Genomic DNA, 24,726 nt, shown 5'->3' with positions numbered 1-24,726 from the left:
TTATGATATCTGATCATCTTCTATAAATGTATTTGTCCTTTAAAATCTATTGGTCAGATTATTTCAAGGAACTCTTATTTTCTACATGCTAAAGTCTAAAGTCACTGTTTTAAGAGCCAGACTAACAAGTATAAGTTCACGTGTGGTCTTACAGGCTGATACCAGTCAAAGCATGACTCTTGTGAGATTTTAAAATCAATCAAATATATTTCGCTGCTGAGGTCATAGTTCATCTAGTCTCAATCTTGGTTGATTCACAAAGCTGGAAATGAACTATGACCTGTGTAAAAGCAAGTCAGATTATGATGGAACTGAATGAAAGAAAATCTGTTATGCATAAAGGATTGGAGAATTTAGGTGAAACTATAATACACATAGAACTACTGACAGGATGGGCCTTGTGAACAAGATCATTGGCACATGACTCAAAATGCCTCAAATGTAGCTACTATATATGATCAAAGGAGCTCCTGTTATTAAAATGATCTCTTTGGATTTTTTCCTTAGTAGGATAAAGTTGACACTGAAATTTAAAAATGATTTCCAGAGCAAATTGAAAACCATTATTAATTTAGGAAGAGCCTAGACTATGCCCAACCAACTGACCCTTATTGGTCATTCAAAAAGTGATAGAAAGTTTAGAGGCAAAGAACTAGAAATTGAACAGATGCCTATCGGTTGGGGAATGGCCAAATAAGTTTCGGTATCTTAACGTGATGGAATATTATTGTTCTATATGGAATGATAAGCAGGCTGATTTCAGAAAAGCCTGGGAAGACTTACATGAACTAATGTTGAGTGAAGTGAACAGAACCAAGACATCATTGTACACAGTAACAACAAGATTATATCATGATCAACTGTGACAGACTTGGCTCTCTTCAACAATGAGGTGATTCAAGGCCATTACAATAGACTTGGGATAGAAAATGTCATCTGCCATAAACATACAGAGAACAATGGAAGCTGAATGTGGATAAAAGCACAGTATTTTCATCATTTTTGTTGTTATTGTCTGTTGACTTGTATTTTTTTTTCCTTTCTCACGGATTTTTCCCCTTTGGTTTGATTTTTCTCATGCAGCATGACAAATGTGGAAATATGTTTAAAAGACCTGCACATGTTTAACCTATACTGAATGACTTGCTATCTGGGGGAGGAAAGGAGGAAAGTATAAAAATCTGAACAAGTTTTGCAAGGGTGAATGCTGAAAACTATCTTTATATGTATTTTGGAAATAAAAAGCTATCATCATTATTATTTAAAAAAAAAAAAGTTGGGAATTAAGGAAGATGTGCACAGCTACCCAGTGACCCAATGCAGAAGGGTATCAAATAAGGAATTCTTAACTACTCATTGCTACCCAGACACTGTGCACAAAAACAACTGGTTACACTCAACCATCACCTTGGTCTGGTTTTTTTATTTTTGGCTCCCCCCCTCCTCGAATGGTACCATTTTTTCTTTCCTGATATTCATGAAGTAGCTCTTACTACCACTAATGCTCACTTCTGAACAGACAACCTGGACTATAGCACCAAAATGAACAACAGTGAAATCACTAGCCTGACTGGCCTCCTAAAGAAACTGTTAGTGGATTATATAAGTATATGCTGGCTCCATTAAAGTGCAGTGGAAGGTAAGTGACATAACCAAACACATTTTACCATGATAATGAGAAAAATGTCCAACCTTTAAAAAAAAATACCCAACACCAAATACTTTTCAAGGGAAACTGCATGGGGGAATTTGGATCCACAGTAGTACATGTTACCTCCTTTTGGGGTGTCAGCTGAAATTTCTCTCTCTCTCTCTCTCTAGTGAAACTGTACATATGTCTGCGATATATCTTTCTGATATGAATTAACAAAAAATAACTATTGGTATATATGTGGATATGTGAATGATGTTTTATTACCTTCTATGACCAGAAGAAAGAGCTAAAGATGTTTCACAATAGAGTTCCTATGAAACATCTTCACAGTTAAAGGTTCTGATAAAGGCCTCATTTCTAAAATATATAGAGAATGGACTCTAATTTATAAGAAACCAAACCATTCTCCAATTGATAAATGGTCAAAGGATATGAACAGACAATTTTCAGATGATGAAATTGAAATCATAACCACTCATATGAAAGAGTGTTCCAAATCATTATTAATCAGAGAAACGCAAATTAAGACAACTCTGAGATACCACTACACACCTGTCAGATTGGCTAAGAAGACAGGAAAAAATAACGATGAATGTTGGAGGGTATGCGGGAAAATTGGGACACTGATGCATTGTTGGTGGAGTTGTGAACAAATCCAACCATTCTGGAGAGCAATCTGGAATTATGCCCAAAAAGTTATCAAACTGTGCATATCCTTTGACCCAGCAGTGCTACTACTGGGCTTATACCCCAAGGAGATATTAAAGAAGGGAAAGGGACCTGTATGTGCCAAAATGTTTGTGGCAGCCCTGTTTGTAGGGGCTAGAAACTGGAAACTGAGTGGATGCCCATCCATTGGAGAATGGTTGGGTAAATTGTGGTATATGAATGTTATGGAATATTATTGTTCTGTAAGAAATGACCAGCAGGAGGAATACTGAGAGGTTTGGAGAGACTTACATGAACTGATGCTAAGTGAAATGAGCAGAACCAGGAGATCATTATATACGTCAACAACAATACTGTATGAAGATGTATTCTGATGGAAGTGGATTTCTTTGACAAAGAGACCTAATTCAGTTTCAATTGATCAATGATGGACAGAAGCAGCCACACCCAAAGAAAGAACACTAGGAAATGAATGTACTGTTTGCATTTTTGTTTTTCTTCCCAAGTTATTTTTACCTTCTGAATCCAATTCTCCCTGTACAACAAGAAAACTGTTTGGTTCTGCACACATATATTGTATCTAGGATATACTGCGACATATTCAACATATATAGGACTGCTTGCCATCTAGGGGAGGGGGTGGAAGGAGATAGGGGAAAAATCGGAACAGAAGTGGGTGCAAGGGATAATGTTGTAAAAAATTATCCTGGCATGGGTTCTGTCAATAAAAAGTTATTATAATAAAAGAAATGAAATTTAAAAAAAAACAATAGAGTTCCTATGGGGCTTACTTTAGCGATTAAATGATCATTCAGACTTTGTATATCACTTTTATGCAATCAGGGTTTGCTCAAGTGACTTTTTAAAAGCTTAATTTGTTGTTCTCCAAGTAGTTTATACATTCCCAGACTGCTCTTTCATAAGTGGCATATTAGATTTCCATTAAAATCCCAATCCTGACATGGAGGTCACTCTGGGATTTTGTACTGACTCTGGCAAAGCTCAGAAGTCTTTGCCTCTAAGTCTGGTAATAGAGGGACTGAACATGTGTTGGCTGAAAATGGGCAAGAAGGATGGTCACCACCGCAACTCTCAAACTGCAAAGAGACAGGGGGCTAGACACTGGGAAAGGGAATGTGCACATCAATAATCCCTACAGATACATGAAAAACTGAACAAGTAAAGGCTTCAAAATCCAGTTAGCTCTCATGTAATGAACTATTCCGAAGTAGCAGAGTATGAATTAAATGAGGCTTTATTGGATAAAAGCAATTACTGGGCAGGGTAGAGGACCCTTTAGCCATTCTTGTTAAAATGGGCTCTACTAGGTGGCCTGAGAGGTCCCTTTCTCAATGAGTTATTTTGTTATAAAGGTAACATATCAAAAAGCTGAGTTAGTTTGTCACAAAGGCAGGACAACAGATATTATCCACTGGGGTAGCTATCCCTCATTGATGCTACTTTCCCTTTTTTTTTGACAACAGAAGAAACACTGAATGAATCATTAGGTATTACGACCACATGCATTTTTTTCCTTACCTTTCCTCATCCCGAGCATTCTTCTAGCTGAAATGGATATAATTAGGCATTGCAAACATACATTCATAACTTTCCTGACCTACATATACATTCCATCACCCCATGGAAAGAAAAGGTCAAATGCTTGAATACACAGCCGAAATGCAGAGCTGTGTACTACAGGAGACATTAAGACTTAGGACCAAGGTTTTTCTCATCTCTGTCACCTTCATCACCACCCACTTCTCCAACTCAACCCCCATCAAAGCATTTAATGGGATTTCCTATGAGGAAAGGACAATTAATAAAGCACTGAATTCCCAATCCATTAGATTTTAGTCACTGCAGCAATGCAAGAGTTTTCATGAATACTCAAGAAATTCAATAATGTAACCTCTAGTAAAACGTGGAAAGCCCTGAAGGGCAAGGCATTCAGATCAATGTTAGTTTATTTCAACTGCCGTGCGAGACAAAGAATCACGGCTGATCATCTCATGGATTTTCTTACCTGTTGGTGAGATAAGGCCTGGTGATATGAGGCCTGGGACGCCATGGGGCAGAAGGCGCGCGTTTTCTTGTATGGCCACTCCCAGAGAACGTTTGGGGGGTCTTCCAGGCCTCGAACTGTGAAAACACAAGAAGAAGGCACTTTGAAAAATGTTCTCTCTCTTATCAAAGCCTTTATCCATTCTGTTAGCCTTCAAAATCACATATAATTGCCAAGCCTGGTAAGATATTCTAGAAAAATACCATTTTCAGCCATCACTAGAGAAACAGTTCTCAGAAAAAAAGCCTCTCATCATTACAACAAACACTGACACCGGGGGAGTACAACCTCAGAGTCAAATTATGGTAACAGGTAAACATCTTTCAACATGGATCTTTAAAGGAGTTAACTGTTGCTATACACCCAAAGTTACCAAACTTAGGAAGCTACCTGGGGGCCTTTAAATTAATGTCAATCCTGGGGACCTTTGAATTAATGTCAATCAGGAAGATGTGAAAGATTTGTGAAAATTTACTCTGCAGCATGATCTTTTAGGTCTTTCCTCATTGTTCCAAAGATCAATGATAGGAAAAGGCATTTGTTCAGCAGAGATGCTGAGAGGAATTTACCACAATACAGAGAGCTAATGATGAACTGCCTCCAGATTTTTTCTTCCTACTAGTACCTTAGCAAGCAAACAGACTGCAGAGAAGTACCCTCTCTTGAAGTAACAGCAGCAATATAAGTCATCTCGGTTCCCTTTGCTCACAACATGACGGGTGTTCTTGACTGCTGTCTAAGGGTTAACTGAACCCATCAAATGGAGCCATTCTTAACCCTCCTCTAAACGGCTTATGAACTGCAGGCACACGTTTTAATCCCTAATGTAGCTAAGTAAAAGGTTTTATATCTGCCGCATCCATCCACTGTTCTAATGCAGCTGGCATGCCCGACACGTCATTTGGGAACTGTCACCACAATGAGGAGATTTATAAGTCACATAACATTAGAATCAAGTTGTTTTGACGCCACTGAATAGAGAGAAAATATGACTTTCTAATGTTTGCAAAGATATTGCTGTTGCTTTTAGGAAGGAAGGCATTTTGCAAAGCTGAATAATAGGGCCGGTGACAAAATACTGTGCAATAGTATATTAAATAACCCCACTGCAAAAAATGTATGAGGTTCAGATGGAGAACATTTCCAAAAATGACTTCTGGTTCACAAAGAAATTTAAGTTAAAGCTCACTCGATCAACTTTGCAGCCACAAAGCTCTCCATCAATGTAAGACAAACTCAGCTTTTCAATGAAGAGAACTTCCAGGAGCCTAACACAGAGGTACCATTATCCCCTTCATTTTTCATATGCTAGGCAAGTGTTATTTTCTTTCATTGTACATCAATATTGTGTATCAATCCAACACAAAAGATTCAGGTGTGGGGGGTTTTTTCCTACTTACGACTACAATTTCATCCACCAGTTCCCCTCCCTTCCCCGTATATTCAATTTGGGTCTTAAAATAAAGCCTAGCAGCCAGTTGGAAATTAATCAACGTTGGATATTTTTTGTATCTAATTTTCTACATCTACATGGCTTCCCCCCAAGCAAACACAAGCTCCCTGAAGGAAGAAACTATTTTGGTTTTGCCTTTGGATCCTTCCCACTTAGCACATGGTACCTGGCACTTAGTAGGTCAAGAGAAAAGAATATTTATATATCATCTACTAAGTGATAAGAAATTTAGTGTTAGTATCTCACCTGAACCTCACAACAACCCTGAGATGTAACCTGCTCTTATTATCCCTATTTTATAGTTGATTAAAATTGAGGCAGACAGTAGTTCAAAGCCTTGCTCAGGGTCACACAGTAAATAACGGTCTACAGTTAGATTTGAACTCATGGCTTCCTAATTCCAGACCCTCTTGACTCTATCCAATATACCAAATGAATGCCTCGAAAGTAGGTATTTCATTTTTAGTTGGTGAAGGAACAGACTGTAGTTTCTCTTCCTTGTTTGCGGGCTGTTCCCCTAGCAGTACTAGATAACAAGTTTGTGACAATTAAAAAGGAAGGGAACAATATCAAGTGCTGATAAATCCCCAGACCGTATGCCCCTACAGAATAACCTTATGTTATTCTCCTGCACACTCTTGCTGAAGTGCACTTTCCAAGGCCTATCCTAATGTGTCCAGTTTCCTAATATAAAATGTTCTAAGTAATTTTTCAGGCCAATCTCATTTCTGGTTCTGCAGCGTCTACGACATCAACAATATCAATATCAACTCCTTGGCACTGTGTTGTCATCAGTGCAATAGCTCTCCTACAGTCCTGCTTCCATCAACTAAGCTGCTACATGTTCCCTTTATTTCCACATGAAATTATTTTTCAAGATGGAGAAAGTTTAACCTGTTCTCTCTGCCAAAATTCTGAGCATATTCCCATAGTGGGAAGAATAAAGCAGCTCAAAGCATTGTTATCCTAATAATCCCAAACCAGGTTCTGGAAAGTGTTAAGGAGAACACAGAAGCTTTCATTTGGGGACAACATCTTCTGTTCCCAAAGGCTACTTATGGTTTCTATCACCATATCTGGGTTATGAAATGAGTAGCTAAACTGCAATTCACAAATAGTTCTTCCTCTTCACTTCCTCCCAATAATTAATCAATAAACTTGAAGTTTTAAATGTGTAAACCTGGGATTTCTTTATAAAATGTGAATCTCTTTGAATCCTAAAAGAAAGCAATGTCCTTGGTTTAGGCCTGTACTTACAGCAGCAATCAGTTCATTAACAAGCTCACACCATGGACATAGCTCCACGCATACCTCCCCACCAACAAAAAGATTTTGGTATTGGAGGAAATCGCCCTTGGGGGAATTTCTCCCTCTCTTTTATTTCCTGAATAAACTTCAGGGAGTGTGAACCCTTGTGGAGTGGTGGAAGGTATGCCCTATGGAGTTTTTAAAGACACGGACATTCACAGCCCAGCAGAAAACTATTTAGCTAAATCTTTGGGAAACTTGCTGAAACCTCCTAAAAGAAAAAAAAATGAACTAGTTGCAGGATTTATAACATAACCAATTATCACACATGTTTCCTATACATATGCCACCATATATATGATTAGTATGAGCCCAATCTCCCCAATAATCTTTTCTTCAGGTGGAGAGTATCCTTTATGCCAACTGTTTTTATGATACCACCTAGGTAAATGTACTCTTCTAAATACTACTTCCTGATAATCCACAGGAAATACCCCACTGGGGGCTCATTAAACTCTACTACTAGAAAGCCCAATTCCTCAGAGTTATCCCTAAGACCCAAAGGAAAGAACCATTCAGCAGTCAATAGAGCCTGCCAATGCAAGAAGGAAATGGAGAAATGACTTCAGAGAGAATGCTGGATGTCTATTACCCATCTGTGTATAATATGAATGTTCAAATTAATCTCTTATCAAAACTTTAAGTCAATCCTTAAGAGTATATTATTATTCTCTTTGAGCAAATGATTAAAGGACCAAGTCCTTCATTGCTCACCTTAACCACAAGAAAGCTTTATAATCTTTGTAATGTCAGAAGGCTTCTATTCCCTATAGGTGATAGAAACAACCAGGACACCAGGGAAAAACCGCTTTAGGGTTCTGTAAGAATACTGAGCCTTGAAGCCTAGCAGAGACTCTCACCTAAGGAGAAACTAGAGAGGATTCTATGTTCCCTACACCCACACAGATCACTGATAGTCTTCAAGAATTGCAGTGTCCCACCTCTCAGACTGGCTAGGATGACAGGAAAAGATAAAAGTAAATGTTGAAGGGGATGTGGGGAAACTGGGACACTAATACATTGTTGGTGGAATTGTGAATACATCCAATCATTCTGGAGAGCGATCTGGAACAACGCCCAAAGGGCTATCAAACTGTGCATACCCTTTGATCCAGCAGCATCTCTACTGGGTCTGTATCCCAAAGTGATCATAAAAGAAGGGAAAAGGACCCACATGTGCAAAAAATGTTGGTAGCAGCCCTTTAATACTCAACAGCTAGGGAATGGCTGAATAAATTGTGATATGTGAGGGTAATAGAATATTACTGTTCCATAAGAAACAACGAGCAGGCTGATTTCAGAAAAGCTTGGAAAGACTTATATGAACTGATACTGAGTGAAGTGAGCAGAATCAAGACATGATTGTACAGAGTAATGACGAGATTATGTGATAACCAACTGTGATAGACTTAGCTCTTCTCCACAATGTGGTGATTCAAGGAAATTCCAATAGACTTTGGATGGAATGGAAAATGCCAATCACATCTAGAGAGAGAACTAGGGAGACTGAGTATCGATTGAAGCACAGTATTTTTGCTTTTTTTTCCCCTTTCTCCTGTTTTTTTTTTTCCTTTTGGTCTGATTTTTCATGCACAACATAACAAGTATAGAAATATGTTTTTTTAAATGTCACATATGTAACCTATATCAAACTGATTGCTATTTTTGGGAAGGGGAGGCAAGGGGAAGGAGGGTGAAAAACCTAGAATGCAAAGACTTACAAAAATGAACATTGAAAACTATCTTTATATGTATTTAGAAAATAAAATACTATAAAATACATTTCTGAAAAAGAATTCCTGTGCCCTCCCCCCAAAAATCCTTTTACCACCATGTAGCCCGCCTGCTGACTGACATATGTGTTTTTGTCTCTCTCTGTGTGTGTGTGTGTGTATGTGTGTGTGTATGTACTTTTTTGACTCACTAAGTCTGGCTAAAACACTGATATCCAATACATCAGTGGACTTAATGCCTTTCAGCTTGGTGGGGTCCTATGTTGTCCTGATATAACCTTCAGGTGTCTAAGATCAAACAGGGTCACTAAAGCATCAACAACAACATGTTAGGTTCTACTCCCAAGAAAACCCTCAAACACGGTGCTAAGTCAAAACTCCTTCTAGTCAAAGTAAGTTGCCGTACCTCCTCTTGCAGAGCACCTAATCAAAATGCTCAAGAAAGAATCTGTAGAAAGCTGAAAAAGTGGTAAATGATCCTGTCCCAACATCTTATCAGAAAGAGCTTTAGGAGAAGCAGAGCAAAATTTACATATTAATCAAGACAAATAAACATGTGGTGATTTAACGAGTAAACTGTTATTTGGATGACAATTTAATCAGCATAGGTTGAAAGGGCCATCATTGCAGCATCCTGTTTCTGCTACAATATTGATTGAGTTACTGATTTCAGTAATGCTTTATTTTACAGGGCACAAATAACCATGTAATTACTCTTTAATTGAATGGTAATTGCTTGTTGGCAATTATTTGTTAAGTTTTCAGTTTAATTACAAGGTCATTTGCGCTCTGTAAAATGAAGAGATGTCTTTTTTTCTTTTTAAATTATTTGCCCAAATGATGGCATAAGCAAAGAGAAAGAAAGTTATCCAAGACCCAAGGCAAAGAACCCAACAATAACACTGAACCTGGTATTAAACACTACAGGTGAATCTTTGACTACTTCAGCTTTTGCACAATTAATATTAGCTAGCACATTCTGAAGACAAATGGAAGAATGCTGTACCACAGAATCTTGATTTCCTCTGGGGTCCAGGGCACCATTTAAAATAATCTACCTGGACAGTTTACTTTCATGCGATATGCTTTAGAAATATTAAAATATTAACACAAACTTCAGGGAGTAGAGAATAAACCCACTCAAAATATATTTCTATAGTCCCTTCACATCTCTCCTTCGGAAGTGGATTACCACCACTGCATTATCTCAGGAACCCATAAACTCCATTGAGTCGACAGTCATTAAATAATGGGGAAGTATGTCTTCTATTGTAAATGAGTGATATACCTATTCTGCTGGATAACAAAGGGGAGTACCACATTTTGATGGTTAAGATTTGGAAATTTCACATTCATGCTTTTTATTGTGCCCCTGACCATTTATGAATCAAGGGGTTCAAAAGTTTGCTGTTTCAAACAAACAAAAAAAGATAGCCAGTAAATAAATCAATGATCGATTTCCCAAGCCTTCCAGCCATTTAATCTAAAACATACAGTCAACATTTGATTTAGTGAGGAATCGTACATAATGTCATTTTCTTCAAAGGCAGTGGGTTTTATTATACTTAAAAGGAACATTTTCTCAGATTTTTGAAGGGAGAGAGGCATATTGCCAGCAATATAAGTATCCCACCAAAGATGTTAACAGTTATTTGGCCAATCCAGAACAACCAGATCGCTGAAGATAGGGACAAAGAGACCGGCAAGCATCGGCTTAAGCTTTCCTTTTCTTGTCCATAAACAGTATTTGAAATCCCTTAGGGCAATTCCTGATCATGGAACCAGCTTAGAAAGTGTGACTTCCCTATTTGTAAAATTGCTGCCGAGTGGCAGTCCACTGGACAGCTGGCCTTGAAAGTGAGGAAAACTTGTGTTCCGTTCCCACCGGACATATAAGCTGTGTGATCACAGGTAAATCCCTCAACCCTTCAGGGCCACAGTCAGTCTAGAGGTGCGTATGTCCCTCACTGGAGCAAGTTGCTATCTACCAATTAACAAGCAATTAGGTGACTACACTCCACACCAGGTACTGTGTAAGGTGCTGGGAATAGAAGCATAAAAAATGAATGCCCTATTTACAAGGGCAGAGATACCAAGTACACATGTAAACATAGAGAAGCATAAGGAGAAAAAGAAGAAAGACAAAATAGTTTGATAATCTCCAGACCTGCACTAGCTGTTTATCTCTAAGTGACTTAACACCTCTTAACCTAAGTTTGCTCTATAATAACAGCTCTGTAAACCTTTAAGAACTATACAAATAATAACTATTTTGATGATAACTATGACCATTTTTATTACACTAGTTATTGTATAACAAGATTGGGAAGCTGGGCACTAGGCGGGAGAAGAGATTTCAGGAAAAGGATGGTAGCTGAGCTGCATATTAAAGGAAGAGTGATTCTATGAGGTGGAAACAAGGAGGAAATGCATTCTAAGCACCTGACAAGACCATTTCAAAAGCAGGGAAATAGGAGACAGAGTATTACATGTGAGAGACAGGAAGACCCATTAAGTAATTAAGCTGGATCACAAGTTATGGGAATGAGAAGAAATAACCTACAAATAAAGGTCTGGGCCAAGATTTTGGACATTTTATTCATATCAAGTTGAAGGTATCGCAGAGATATTACATTTCCAATATTCAATAGATGATTAGTGAGAGCAGATGAATAAGAGAAAAAGGCCCGAGACAGACCCTTGGGAACAGCCACAGGGTATAATGTGCAGGCAAAAGAGACTGAGAAGCAGGCTCACAGTTGGCAAGAAAACCAAAAGAATGCATCCAACATAAAAAGCCAGAGAGCAGAGAGTACCCAATAGGACCATCAGTCAGTCATCTAGGATTAATAACTAAGAGGAAATAGAAGCAAAAACGTAAAAGACAGCATATAGGTCAAGGAGAATATGGACTACTGACAAGCGAGTATTGGAGATGGCAGATAATTTTTATGCTAGAATTATCCTAAAAATGATGAAGCTACAAGTTGAGATGAGAAAGCAAACCAAAAAAAACTCACGTAAAAACTCACACTGTGTCTTCCACCACTATCGTTCACTTCAATACCACTTGCTTTTCAGTAGAGTATAATGGACTGATAATAAGAACCTTTTAGATCTGACATTTACTATACCAATTCAAGGATGCCAAGAGCTATTAAATTCTGCTTGACCCTCTGAGATTAAGAAGAAAAATAAGCTTGGACCTCACACGGCAACTTATTCCCATCTTCTCTTTGTGCTGCCCATCTCTGAGACTCCCTCCAACTCTTGCAAATCAAGGGTACCAAGAGTCTATCACACATGATTGGATTATTAATCACATCAAAGAGAGAAAGAACAGTCAATTTGGTGACAGGGGGAAAGCCATCCATGCAAACTGGTTGTTAAGGGACAAGTCAATTCTCTGAGAGCCTCCACAGCTGTGGATCATAACATCTGAAGGAGTAGCAAGGCTGCCTTTGCTGACACAGGTGTTGCTTGTGGACTGGGAAGGAGATAAGTTAGAGGCAAAGGGAAGAGGAGGGAGGTCAGACAACCCAACGGCCTCTCAGTCAGAGAGGTTAGAGAACAGCAACTGCCTCTCAGTCTCCTTGCATCATCCTCTCCCAAGAGGAGATGCATTCTGGGTTGGATCTCCAGCAGCCACTGTCAGGGTGGCTCCCGTGTATTCCAACATATGGCACCTGAATGTGAGGCAAGAATTACAATAAGAACCAGAGCTGTTCTTGAGAAGGATCCTTCCAGAGTTAAGGAAGAAGAGCCCAAGAAGAGCCCCGTAAGACTATTTTAGTCAGGGTAATTAAATGGGCCAATACATTAAAGGGCCGAGTGAGAAGACTGATGAGAGACTTAGATGCCAGTTCTGACTACAGTCCTCTTCTCCATTTGAAAGTTTGCCTCGATCAACACCTGCTACAACCATCCAGAAAAGATAGTGTTGCTTGCATTGCATTGCTCAGTGTGCTGACCATGCTATGGTGGGGTGGGGGAATAACAGCAAAAAAAAAAAAAAAAAAAAAAACCAGGGAATTGTTAGGAGACGGGTCAATTCTCCGAGAGCCTCACAGCTGTGGATCATAGCATCTGAAGGAGTTGCAAGGCAGCCTTTGCTGACACAGATGTTGTAGACTGGGAAGGAGATAAATTGGAGGCAGAGGGAAGAGGAGAGAGGCCAGACAATGCACCGGGCTCTCAGTCAGAGAGGTCAGAGACTGCAACTGCCTCTCAGTCTCCTTGTATCATCCTCTCACAAGAGGAGATCCATTCTTCAGGTCTGGGTTGGATCTCCAGAAGCTACTGTCAGGTGGCTCCCTTGTATTCCAACAAATGGTCAATTAACATTATCACATATGAAGTTGCTGAAACTGATAAGTGAGGACCATTCACTATGGTAACTTTAAAAAATGGGACTTCGGTTCAGTTGTGATGCTCTGTACTAATACTATACCTAGTACGCTAGAAATTCAAAGGTTGGCTCATAAGGCCCCCAAGAAATATCAGTGCAAAGGCCTCTTCTAGGCCTCCTCCCTCCAAGCCATAACAGTTCTCAAGATGTACAAGGTATATCCTCCGGCAGACCATTAACCAGCTTCCTTTGCTAGATCTTAAAGGTACAGACACTGTAAAACCATCAACATTAGTGCCATTTTTAAGCTATGAAAGATATATTGAATGTCCCAAAAGTCTTTGTGCAGTTTAAAGCTATTCAAAACTTAAAACTATGTGCTATAATTAAGACAATGATATTGAACACTATACCATAGATTTGGAAAGCTCAGAGTCTGTTTCTAAACTATGAAGAATGCTTTGAGATTTGTGTAAAGCTCATATTTCTATATTAATTCACAAAAGAGTGATGAGTTCACTCACAGGGAGAAATTCCGATATGGGAAGTATACTACCTCCCACTCTGTCTATGTCTTAGCACCTAAGATTTCCCAGTTGAAGGACTTGCCCAGGTCACAAAATTAACAAGACTCACTTAAAAATCCACAGCCTCCAGCAATCTAGGAAGTACAGGACATTGTCTCTCCAATGTACATATAATTGTTAATAAACTGAATTGTTTGTATCTAACATGTTTAAGATGGTACCTAATTCTGCAATTTCCCTTTAATAACGAAAATTTTGACAAAAGAGATCATTTAAAAGTTGACAGAAAGTATCACTCCATTTCTGTAACTCACCCTCTATTCAATTCAATGTTTCAAGGTGCAATAATACACTTTTGGCCAACTTTTCTTTTTTCATCTGAAAATAACTGCATCCTAATGAAGGCTGCATCATTAAGTGCTCAGACAGACAGCTCTGGGTGACTGGCCACTCTCACTCTCAACCACAGCCCCTTCTTTATTTGCATGAAGCAATTCCAAAAACCAGAACAACCATCAGTAGCCACAGTTAACCAAACAAGCCCTTAAGTTATCAAACCAAATAATTCTCTTCACCCCACTAGATGGATCACATAGTTGTCAGACATACTGTGTTAGAAACAAGGATATGCTTGAATTTATGGGGAATGGACCCATGGAATCATAGATCACCGAATGTCAGAGCTGAAAGGGCCCTGAGAGGTCATGTAGCTAAAGTATCTTAGAGTGAAAGCTAACAGGGCCTTTAGAAGCCACCTAGGCCCAAATCCCATCATTCTGCAGAAAGAGCAATGGGGGGAGGGAGAGAGAGGCAGAGGATGGTACTGACATATAGCCCAAGGTCTCAGACTCCACAGCACATACTCTTTCTACTGTCCAATGATATTTCTCTTTTCTTCCTCAGTCTCCTCTTCTCTCACTCATTGCATCTTGTTGCATTTGAACATGTGTGTGTGCAGGCAGGTATACACACCCACACTCGCCCACACCATATCCCTGCATTTACTGGTTCTCTCCAGAGGACACCACCTGAATAGTCAGCTTCTACAGTAAAGAGGGGATCACTCCATCTCTCATATACCAGCATCTTTGGGCTAGGTGGAGAAATTACTGAATTTCACAATTGGAAGAGACCTCCTTGTTATGGGCCAGAACTCTGTATTTGAAACAAGGATTCTTACAAGATGCTAACTCAGTGGAATTGATAAGACAGTGGTTATCTAGTTTAGTCTGGTGATTAATAGTTCTCTAGTTCAGTATGATTGATTTAATCTTACAAGAAATAATGGTTCCCTAGTGATATAATTATTGGTTTATACTCAGTATACTGTAAATGATCTAATGATAATAGAACATATAAACTGGGACAAACTCAGCCAGGGTCAGACTCGGAGAAGACAGAGGACTAGAGGCAGGAGTAAGCTCTCGGAGCCAAAAAGAGAGATTCACTCCATCTCACACCACCGGGGTGGCTGGCCTGTCCTCCTGCATTTCTCCACTGAGGCCAAGCTAGCCCGGGCCAGGCAAGGAGACAATAAAGAATTTGGACTTTAACACCTGGCTATTCTCCTGGTGATTACTTTGCTGAAACGAAGGCTGGTCCAAGACCTCCAGAAAACCAACCGGAACATTACACCTCCTTGTGATTGTTTCCCAAGTAAGGAGGGAAGAGAGGAAAATCCAGACAATGTGAAAACAAAAGCTAGCAATAAAAATCTACTTTAAAAAACACCAGCTAGATGATTTGAACAATTTAACAGCTACCAGGCCTCAGCATCTCTATATGTACCCTCCCAATAATACCCCCAGCCTCCCCTAAATCCCAGGAGAACAACTCATTTCAACTACACGAGATCCTCTCTGACAGCCATGATGAACATTTCATCACATCATTACTACGTTCAGCATGAAGTTGAAATCAATTGAAAATTATACTATAAACAACAAGGAAAACCCAAGAACCAAATTCTGATAGTCTACGATTCAAGTTCTAAGGGAGCCATAAACATACACACACACACACACACACACACACACACACACACACACACACCTCTAGGCAGGTCCAGCTCTAGACTCTAAACAAGGGACCACCTTGGCTCAAAGTTACAAGAGTTGCCACAGTTCAAATGTACACTAATGGTTTGCCTAAAGAGAACTACAATTTGCTCAGGCTAGTTTGGTGAATTATAAAAGCACAAATATTTACCAGTAATGTAGAGGACAAAAGACAAAGATTTGCTGTAAAACAGGCATCTCTCTCCTCTCAAACTTGTATGAAGAAACATAGGAAGTGGCACATATAAATAAAAAATGGGAGTATCAACTTTGTATATTTTTCATCTCTAATCAATCTGTCTCCCATTATTCTTGTACTAGAAAATCATCTCTCTGTTGTTTACATTGTATGCAGCCATTTGCTTTAGACATTCAGACAATAACTTATTTTCTGTTCCTGGACAGCCACTGCTTATTAGGGTATCATATGCTGAAGAATTGGAAGAGACCACACAGGTTCTCCAGTCCAACTGGCTGTGGAGGATCAGAAAAGGAAGGGGCTTCCCCCAAGTCAAACAGGCAGAGCCAAAATTTGAACCCAGGCCTACTGGGGCTTGGAACCTAGGCTACCACATTTCAATTCCCCCACCCCAAGTGAGTGATGACTTAACACCCCCTGCTACAAATACAATCTGTCTTAAACATCTTAGGGTGCTTTGAAACTACTCCAGCTTAAAACAGCACTAAGATTTTTGCAATATCTCTGCCTCTCTCTCTATCTCTCTGACACACACACACACACACACACACCCATGGAGGAATGCTTCCCTAAATCTTAAAGTAAGTTCTCTTCTTGCTATAGAAATCATTGCTCAAACAGCACATTTCCTTTGTACACCTGAAATATGAGTTGAAGTTGATGTATTTAATTTAAGCCACTGAAAGGACTGACACAATTCTAGAATACAAACATTTTGACAACTCACCTTCCAAAAGGTGAAAACACATGGACTGACTGGGCACACAACCCTGCGCAGTATGGTCCAATTAAAAAGTGCTAACGATAGAGTCAAGAGACCTATGTTTAAATCCCACCCCTTATGTAACCGGCTGACCCTGAAATAATCAACTTAAGCTTCTTAGGGCCTCTAAAATGAAAAGGTTTCCTAGCTGGTCTTTCAGATCCCTCTCAATTCCAAATCTATGGACCTATGACCCTTCTCCCTGAGAGTGAAGTCTTTCTGCTTGCTCAGAAGGTCTGCTCATCCTTTTCCAGGCACTTCTGTCGAACAAGAATGGAGTAGCTGAGGAAGCTGAGCCATTTTGAGCAGCAAGCTCATTTTTCAGAGGCTAAGGTGACATGGGCTAGCTTAGAACAAGTCTGGTATCATCTTTCTAGGATAATTGGTTGCTTCTTTGGGAAGCAAATCTCTGGGAAGGCTGAAACCACAACAATGCCCCCATATCCTTTCCTTTGGTAACCAAACCCTCAAGTTAAATATCAGGATAGCAGGGGAACACATCTCCAAATAGAAGCTTAAAATGAAAGAAACCCACTGTAGAAATACAAATGAAGTCCAGACCGAGATAGGCCTTAGTCTTTAAAAGTCACAATCACGACAAACAGGTGTATCCACTTTTTGGAAGGTGAGTTGTCCAAATTGTATCTTCAAGAACACTGGGTTAGAAAAAATCCCACACAAACAAGCTCACCCTGACAAGTGGGAACACAAAGTAGGCCAAGTTCACTCCAGATTTACAGTGTAAATTACCTATTCCACCAAGGGTGCAAATAAAACTGGGTAAGTACAGCTTTTACTAGTGTACAATCCAAAAATCTGTGGTCTCTTTATTGGTCTGTCTTCCAGGAATTTGGGGTCACTGCTGAGCTCTAACTGTTCCTTGTATCTTCAGCCAGTATATATTCTGAGCTGCCTTTCAATGAATGCTAGCCCCACAACACAGAAACCCTTTGGCTCACTTCCGATAGATGTTGGCACTTGCATGGGCATGGCACAGAACCTCTCTGTGCATCAGCACACACTCTCATTTACACATTCAACGCTGCAGTTTCTCACCTTTAGGCCTGTTGCCAAGAATAATCATTTTTAAATCTTTTTATCCTTTCCTAAAAGGATAATTATAAACGTGAGACTGGCAAAAAAAAAAAAAAAGTAGAAGAGTTAGGAAAGTATTTGGAATAATCTCCTCTGCTTGAATATGAGAAAGTAGATGGGTGAAGATAGGAATTAGGTAAATCAGAGAAGAGAAAGATGGCAATTTCTATTTCATTTGTCTTGCTTTACTGAGGGTTGTAAGAAGCAATCTGACAAATGTTAATTTGGACACCGAGGAGAACTGGGGTCCCAGATCCCCCTAAGCAGTCCAGGGACAGCAGGAGCCCCAAATTTGAAAAGCTTAAAGGATGAGAGCCAGCCACTAGCAGTTGCTATCACTGCTCAGCAGATAATCCAAGTAACACGCATGCAAAACAGCCGTTTGCTGCATTTTTTCCCCCATGAGTCACATTTAACTCTTGACTATGCTTTCCCCATGGAGAAAATTATGTTCTTTTTGCTGTTTGCTACAAACGACTCGGGACTGGCTAATCTCGGAGCCTCTTTCTCTAAGAAGATAGGTTTCCCTTTTGCTAAATAACCATGAGCATGGTTGTGGCAATTCTTAATGGCGTGATTACCTGGGACTCTCTAAGGTGGAGGTAGCAATCCTGATAAAGTGTCCAGATAATTTTAAAATACAATTTATCTAAATGAGAAGAACATAGGATAGTTTACCTCTCAGATCTGTGGAGGAGGAAGGAATTTGTGATCAAAGAAGAACTAGAGATCATTACTGATCACAAAATTGAAAATTTCAATTATATTAAATTAAAAAGCTTCTGTACAAATAAAACGAATGCAGGCAGGATTATAAGGGAAACAATAAACTGGGAAAACATTTTTACAGTTAAAGGTTCTGATAAAGGCCTCATCTCCAAAATATGTAGAGAATTAACTCAAATTTACAAGAATTCAAGCCACTCTCCAATTAAATGGTCAAAGGATATGAACAGACAATTCTCAGACAAAGAAATTGAAAATGTTTCTAGTCATATGAAAAAATGCTCCATATCATTACTGATCAGAGAAATGCAATTTAAGACAACTCTGAGATACCCCTACACACCTATCAGACTGGCTAAGATGACAGGAAAAGATAATGACTAATGTTGGAGGGGATGTGGGGAAACTGGGACACTGACACATCGTTGGTGGAGTTGTGAACAGATCCAACCATTCTAGAGAGTAATTTGAAACTATGCTCAAAAAGTTATCAAACTGTGCTTACCCTTTGATCCATCAGTGTTACCACTGGGCTTATATCCCAAAGAGATCTTAAAGGAGGGAAAGGGGACCCACATATGTAAAAATGTTTGTGGCAGCCCTTTCCTTTTCGTAGTGGCTAGACACTGGAAACTGAATGGATGCCCATCAATCGGAAAATGGCTGAATAAATTGTGGTATATGAATGTTATGGAATATTATTGTTCTGTAAGAAATGACCAGCAGGATGATTTCAGAAAGGCCTGAAGAGACTTACATGAACTGATGCTGAGTGAAATGAGCAGGACCAGAAGATCATTATATACTTCAACAACAATACTATATGATGATCAATTCTGATGGATGTGGTTCTCTTCAACAATTAGTTCTAATTAATTTCTAATGCACAGAACCAGCTATACCCAGAGAAAGAACAGTGGGAAATGAGTATGGACCACAACATAACATTTACACTCTGTTCTTATTTGCTTACATTTTTGTTTTTTTTTTCCTCAGGTTATTTTTACCCTCTTTCTAAATCCGATCTTTCTTGTGCAACAAGATAACTGTAGAAATATGCAAAAAAAATTTACAATTTATCCTAAGTGTTCTACTTTGAACAGAATGGCACTCAATTCTTTACTTTTGACCAGAGTGAGTAAGAGCATGGCATTTGAATTAAGGGTGTTTCTTTGAGTGTAATGTCAAAGTAGGCATCCCACATCAAAAATCTGAGGCCAAATGATATCACAGCCTCTGATTCGAGCAATCTTGCTTTCAACTCTCTTGTTCTTAATCTTTCTGAATGAGGACTGAACCTATGATTTCATTTGTTTAAAAGGAACTACCAAGTGAGAAAATTTCCTTTACCACGGGAGACTGGCACCTCCTCTGTAATTTCTAATCTTAGAGAGTCACCTAGAAAAATGAGAGGTTAAGTGACTTGTCTAGATCATGACTGCAAGTCAGGTCCTAACTCTGCAACTAGCTCTTTTTCTACTTTACCTCTGATCTTTCTCTCAAAATTACACAAAGCAGGTAAAAAATTATATTCTCCTGTTAGAGGCCTGGTGCAAAGGACACCTTGGTTACAAAGAGAAAAGGCTTGGATATTAAAGAAATGAGCAAAGCTATTTGCGTAACAGAAAGAGCTGGATTTGATGCTGCAGGGGGTACAAGTTCCTCAATTAGAGCTCATTTTATACCCACGTCCTACTTACGTGACTTACCCCAGGATAACAAAGATGCAATATTTGAACTCAAGTCCTTAGACACCAGACACAGCACCCCTCCTTTCCACTAAATAGCAGATGGGTGAAGTGGATACCTACAAACATCCCTACCTTCATTTTAGAGCCAAGGAAACTGAGGCCCAGAAGGGGTAAGTACGCCAATGTCAGACAGCTAACCCGTGTCAAAGACAGGATTTACATCTTCCTGTTCCTGGCTGTAAGGCCAGTGTGCTACCCACAATGGAACACTGCACTTAGGCTGGCTCACGAAGAACCAATGAAGGCAATTCAGGCTCTTCTACCTCCACATCCAGGTGGCCTCAACTCTGCTTGAGGCTACTCCATTCACAGTCTGAAGCTCTCCAAGTAAGCAGCAAGAGGGCAGCCTGTTATTGGAGCACGTGATATCCACTGAATCCTTGAGAACCAAAGTGTATCTTTAACCTTACCAGAACTTCTCTCCTCTGCACCCTGGGCATTCACAAGGGGCAACTGAACAGCCAGCTAAAATGAGTACATTCCTCTGCTCACTCCCAGTTAGTTTGTTATTCCAAACCCAAGGTTAACATCTGTAATTGGAGGAGGACAGTCCAGTCCAAAGGAAATCAACTGCCCACACACATACTGGTAATTACCATACAGGATTCCTTGACAAACATTCTTGCAGTAATGAGAACATTTGCAAATGCTGCTAATTTCCAACACTCCCCGAGGATACATTACAGCAAAGCAAAGGTGAATGCCTGAATTAGCAGCATTTACAAAGCAGAAACAAAAAGCTTGTAAGAGTTAGAAGTATGAGCATAACAAGAACGCACTCAGATACCACAAATCACCCTCCCAGAAAACCTGGGAATTGTTTGCACAGTTTTATATACCAATGCATAGATTTTTATGTCTTTAATAAAAACAAATGATGAACAATAATAAAAATAAAAACCAATCATGAAAAATATTGCAATCTATGTCATACTCAGTCGCTTAAAGTACATGTTCAACATGGGAATTCCTTTCTGCAGCAAGGTGGCCTGTGGGGAAAAGAAGTCCAGAATTTGATGATTCAAAAGACACCTGAATAGACATCCCACCGGATTGGCCCCATCTTGCCTTACTCACTTAGCTGCTTGGAGACTCGGTTTACTCAATTTTAATTCACCCTCTCAGCTAGTCTTCAGATTCCTGAAAATACCAAGGTATAATCAAAGACTACAGGAAGGTGAAACAGAGAATCTCAGAAGTGAACATGGCCTCAGAGGCTATCAAGTTCAGCCGAGAGCTGAGCAAGCAGCCCATTTATAAAACGACCAACAAGTAGATGGCCAGTCTCTCTGTTTGTACTTCCCCAGTAGAAGGAAATTCACACTGCCCGATTTGGAACAGAGCTAAGGGACAGGGAAATATGTTTTATTTGGGGTTTTGACCTCAAGTCTAAATTGGCCCGTTTGCCACTTCCACTCACTGCCCCTCGTTCTTGCCCTCTGGGTCCCCAAAGAACAAATTGAGTCCCTCTTATATGTAAGGCCCTTTCTAATGGTCAAACACTGCTACCATATTGCCCCCTCTCCTCCACCTGAGTATTCTCTTTTCCAAGCAACTCTTTCACTGGACCCTCATAACATCCTACTTCCAGACCCTTCATCCCTGATTACATTTCAGTAGGATCCAGCTTTTTAAAGGGTAGTTCACAAGCCCATATGGGGTCTTGTAACTGAATGTGGGGGGTTGTGAAATTATGATTTATAATCAGTAAATATTTGATTTCTATACTCATCTTACAGGTCTTACTCAGGGTCACATAAAAATGTATTGTGTGAAAAGGGTCACAAGTGATTAAAGTGGAAGGCCTGCTCTAGACGCTCATCAGTGCCAGGCCTAACCTGGGGGTCCCACACCTGCACCCAGTAAAATCCTAATCAGGCCTAGCCAGGACAAGGAACAGCAAAACAAGAGTGTTTATTCCTGGAAGCTGTGCTCCTCTGAATGCAACCTAAGATTGAATTCCATGTTCTGGCTGCCATATCACACCACCGACTCACAAACGCTTGATCTTTTTTTTTTTTTTTTCCAGATGGAGTTCTGGCTAACCACACCTCCCCTTATCATATATTTGAGTCCCAAAACGGATTTGACGAGTATACAAAATTCACGTTTTGCCTCCAAACTGACTAGCCCTCCTGGCTTTGCGCCATCTGCTTATTTGACAAGCCTGCCATCTAGACCTTTTTCCAAATCACAGATAACATTTGAAAATACTGGCAGGTCAAGCACAGATGTCTGGGGTACCATATTAGAGACCTTCTTCCATGCTTCTATAAATTACTATTTTTGAGGACAGCCAAATGAATAGTTCTAAATTCAGGTTAGAAAGGAAAGGAAATAATGTACAAGGAGCTGAAAAGATGTTTAATGTTCACAGAAACTTGTACCTAAGCCAAAAAGGGACTTGTAACATTTATCTAGTCCAACCTGCTCGATTGATCAACTGATGCCAGGGTGTAAAAGGATTTGCTTGGGGTCCAAGAGTGCATGGGATTCACCTGAGGAGGAGAATTCATACCTCATGCTTCCCAGTTCTATGAAGTTTCTGAGTTGGTGGTTTAAGCACACTGGCATTCAGAGTAAGAAGGGCCAGACAACTTTGCCACTTTGGTTCATATGGCTGGCCACTACTAAAAACAATGTAGGTATACTGGAATACTTGACAGGCCAGGGGAAGTAGGAAGGGCAACCATCTGAATGAAGCAAGAAGAGCACTACTGACTGGTTGCCCCTCCCTCTAAACCCAGGAGGGAGTTATAAACTCAGTTTATTTAAGCGACAGTATGTATGCCTTGGCCAGCACAACATAAGTGAATTCACCTCTGCTGGAAGGTGCTATTTCAACATTTATGTGAAGATGAAGGGTACCACCGGTAAAAAAAAAAAAAAAAACACCTTGCAGGATATTTAGGAATAAATATCATAGGGGATATTTGGAAATATAAGAGAGGAGTAAGCGATGGGCAGAAGAATGCAAGGCAAACGATGCATCAGAAGAACCCAGGCAGTGGTTCTAATTTCTAGACACAACTTGGTTGCTATTTGTCCAGGTGATTCAGAGGAGATAACTGCAACATTCTGAATATCAATTTCCTCAACTGGCTGGAAGGAAAGAAGGAAAATCCTAAATGTACGAAAATAATGGATGTGTCTGGCCCCATCCCACGGTCCTTTATGTTTAACTACTGTGTTCAACACAGTGGGTAGATGATGGTCTGGGAGATATAGAGGCTAGAGATATGAAAAGTATGTCCTGCCCTCAAGATGCTCATAGTTTCACCAAGAGATGAGACTCACATATATCAGAAAAGAACAAGCCTCATTCTGGCTATGCTAGAGGACTCCTACCAAGGGGGAAACTACCACCTCCCCAAAGTAGCCAATTACATCTTAGAATTTCCACTACTCGAATTTATTGTTAGCAAGCGTTTCTTCATTGTACTGTCTTCTAGCCAGTGTGATATCCACAGAGGCCTTAAAAACTAAGAGGTCATTTTAAAATCTTTCTATGCACTAGAATTGGTGTCAGAATTAGTTTTATTTCCACCTTGGATTCAAAATGATCACTCATTCCATCAGGACTGTTCCCAGTCATGTTTCAAAGCAAAATCCCATAAAAAAAGTTCATCATCAATGATCTCTTAGAACAGGTAAAGCAGCCAATTTATCACCTTACCCTTTACCTATTTCTCTACTCGTGTTCCATGCAATAAAGCTAAGATAATAGTGACTGTTCCACACCAAAGACAGACAGTGATGACATGGAGGAAGGTGTAGTATCAGCAACTGGATTTCCATACCAATAATGCACATGACTCACACCAACCAATTACTCTGAATAAATTAATCAATCAAGGACATTCTTTCTCAACTCCAATTAGGGAGCCTTCATTAGAATAAAATTATATAACACAAACCCCAATCTCAAAAGGATCTTCCATACTACCTAAATCTTCTTCTACTCTGTACCAATGTCTCCCGCTTGTCAAGAAAATATCATCTAAACTCCTCATTCTGGCGTCCAAAGCTTTCTATAAATTGATCCCCATCTACCTTCCTTCCCTTTTCTGCCCTCACAATGCTTCTACCCCAGCCAGACTGATGGCACCCCACCAAGCTTTATATCTCCCCATAAAGAGTGTTCATACTGTTAACCCAAAATTCTCTCTCCACTTAAGTCCAAGCTACAATTCAAAGTCCACCTGAAGGTGTGCATCCCACCATGAAGTCCTCCTTAAGGCAAGTAGCCCACACTTCTTCTCCCATGCTTGTATAGCACAAGTTGTCACATTAATTCAGTGTGTGACCTAACATAAAAACCTAGACATAGTTGGTGGATTGGAAATTGGTGGAAAGCGAAACAGGAAGCAGTAAATGT

General features: G+C 39.7%; 1 protein-coding gene across 4 annotated transcripts in view; it reads right to left on the bottom strand.

Moving 5' to 3' along the window:
* DACH2 (dachshund family transcription factor 2) overlaps nt 1-24,726 on the bottom strand; it is a 426,169-nt gene that overhangs the window by 207,860 nt on the left and 193,583 nt on the right. For all 4 annotated transcript variants that reach the window (XM_031944518.1, XM_031944515.1, XM_031944516.1 and 1 more), the window contains one exon: nt 4,350-4,465. In XM_031944518.1, the coding sequence (XP_031800378.1) occupies nt 4,350-4,465 (116 nt within the window). The remainder of the gene's footprint in view (nt 1-4,349; nt 4,466-24,726) is intronic.

The sequence above is a fragment of the Sarcophilus harrisii genome, chromosome X (genome assembly GCF_902635505.1).
Source record: "Sarcophilus harrisii chromosome X, mSarHar1.11, whole genome shotgun sequence".
In the NCBI taxonomy this organism is placed as follows: Eukaryota; Metazoa; Chordata; class Mammalia; order Dasyuromorphia; family Dasyuridae; genus Sarcophilus; species Sarcophilus harrisii.
The sequence above is the reverse complement of the archived record's forward strand: the minus strand, read 5'-3'. Positions and strand labels throughout refer to the sequence as shown.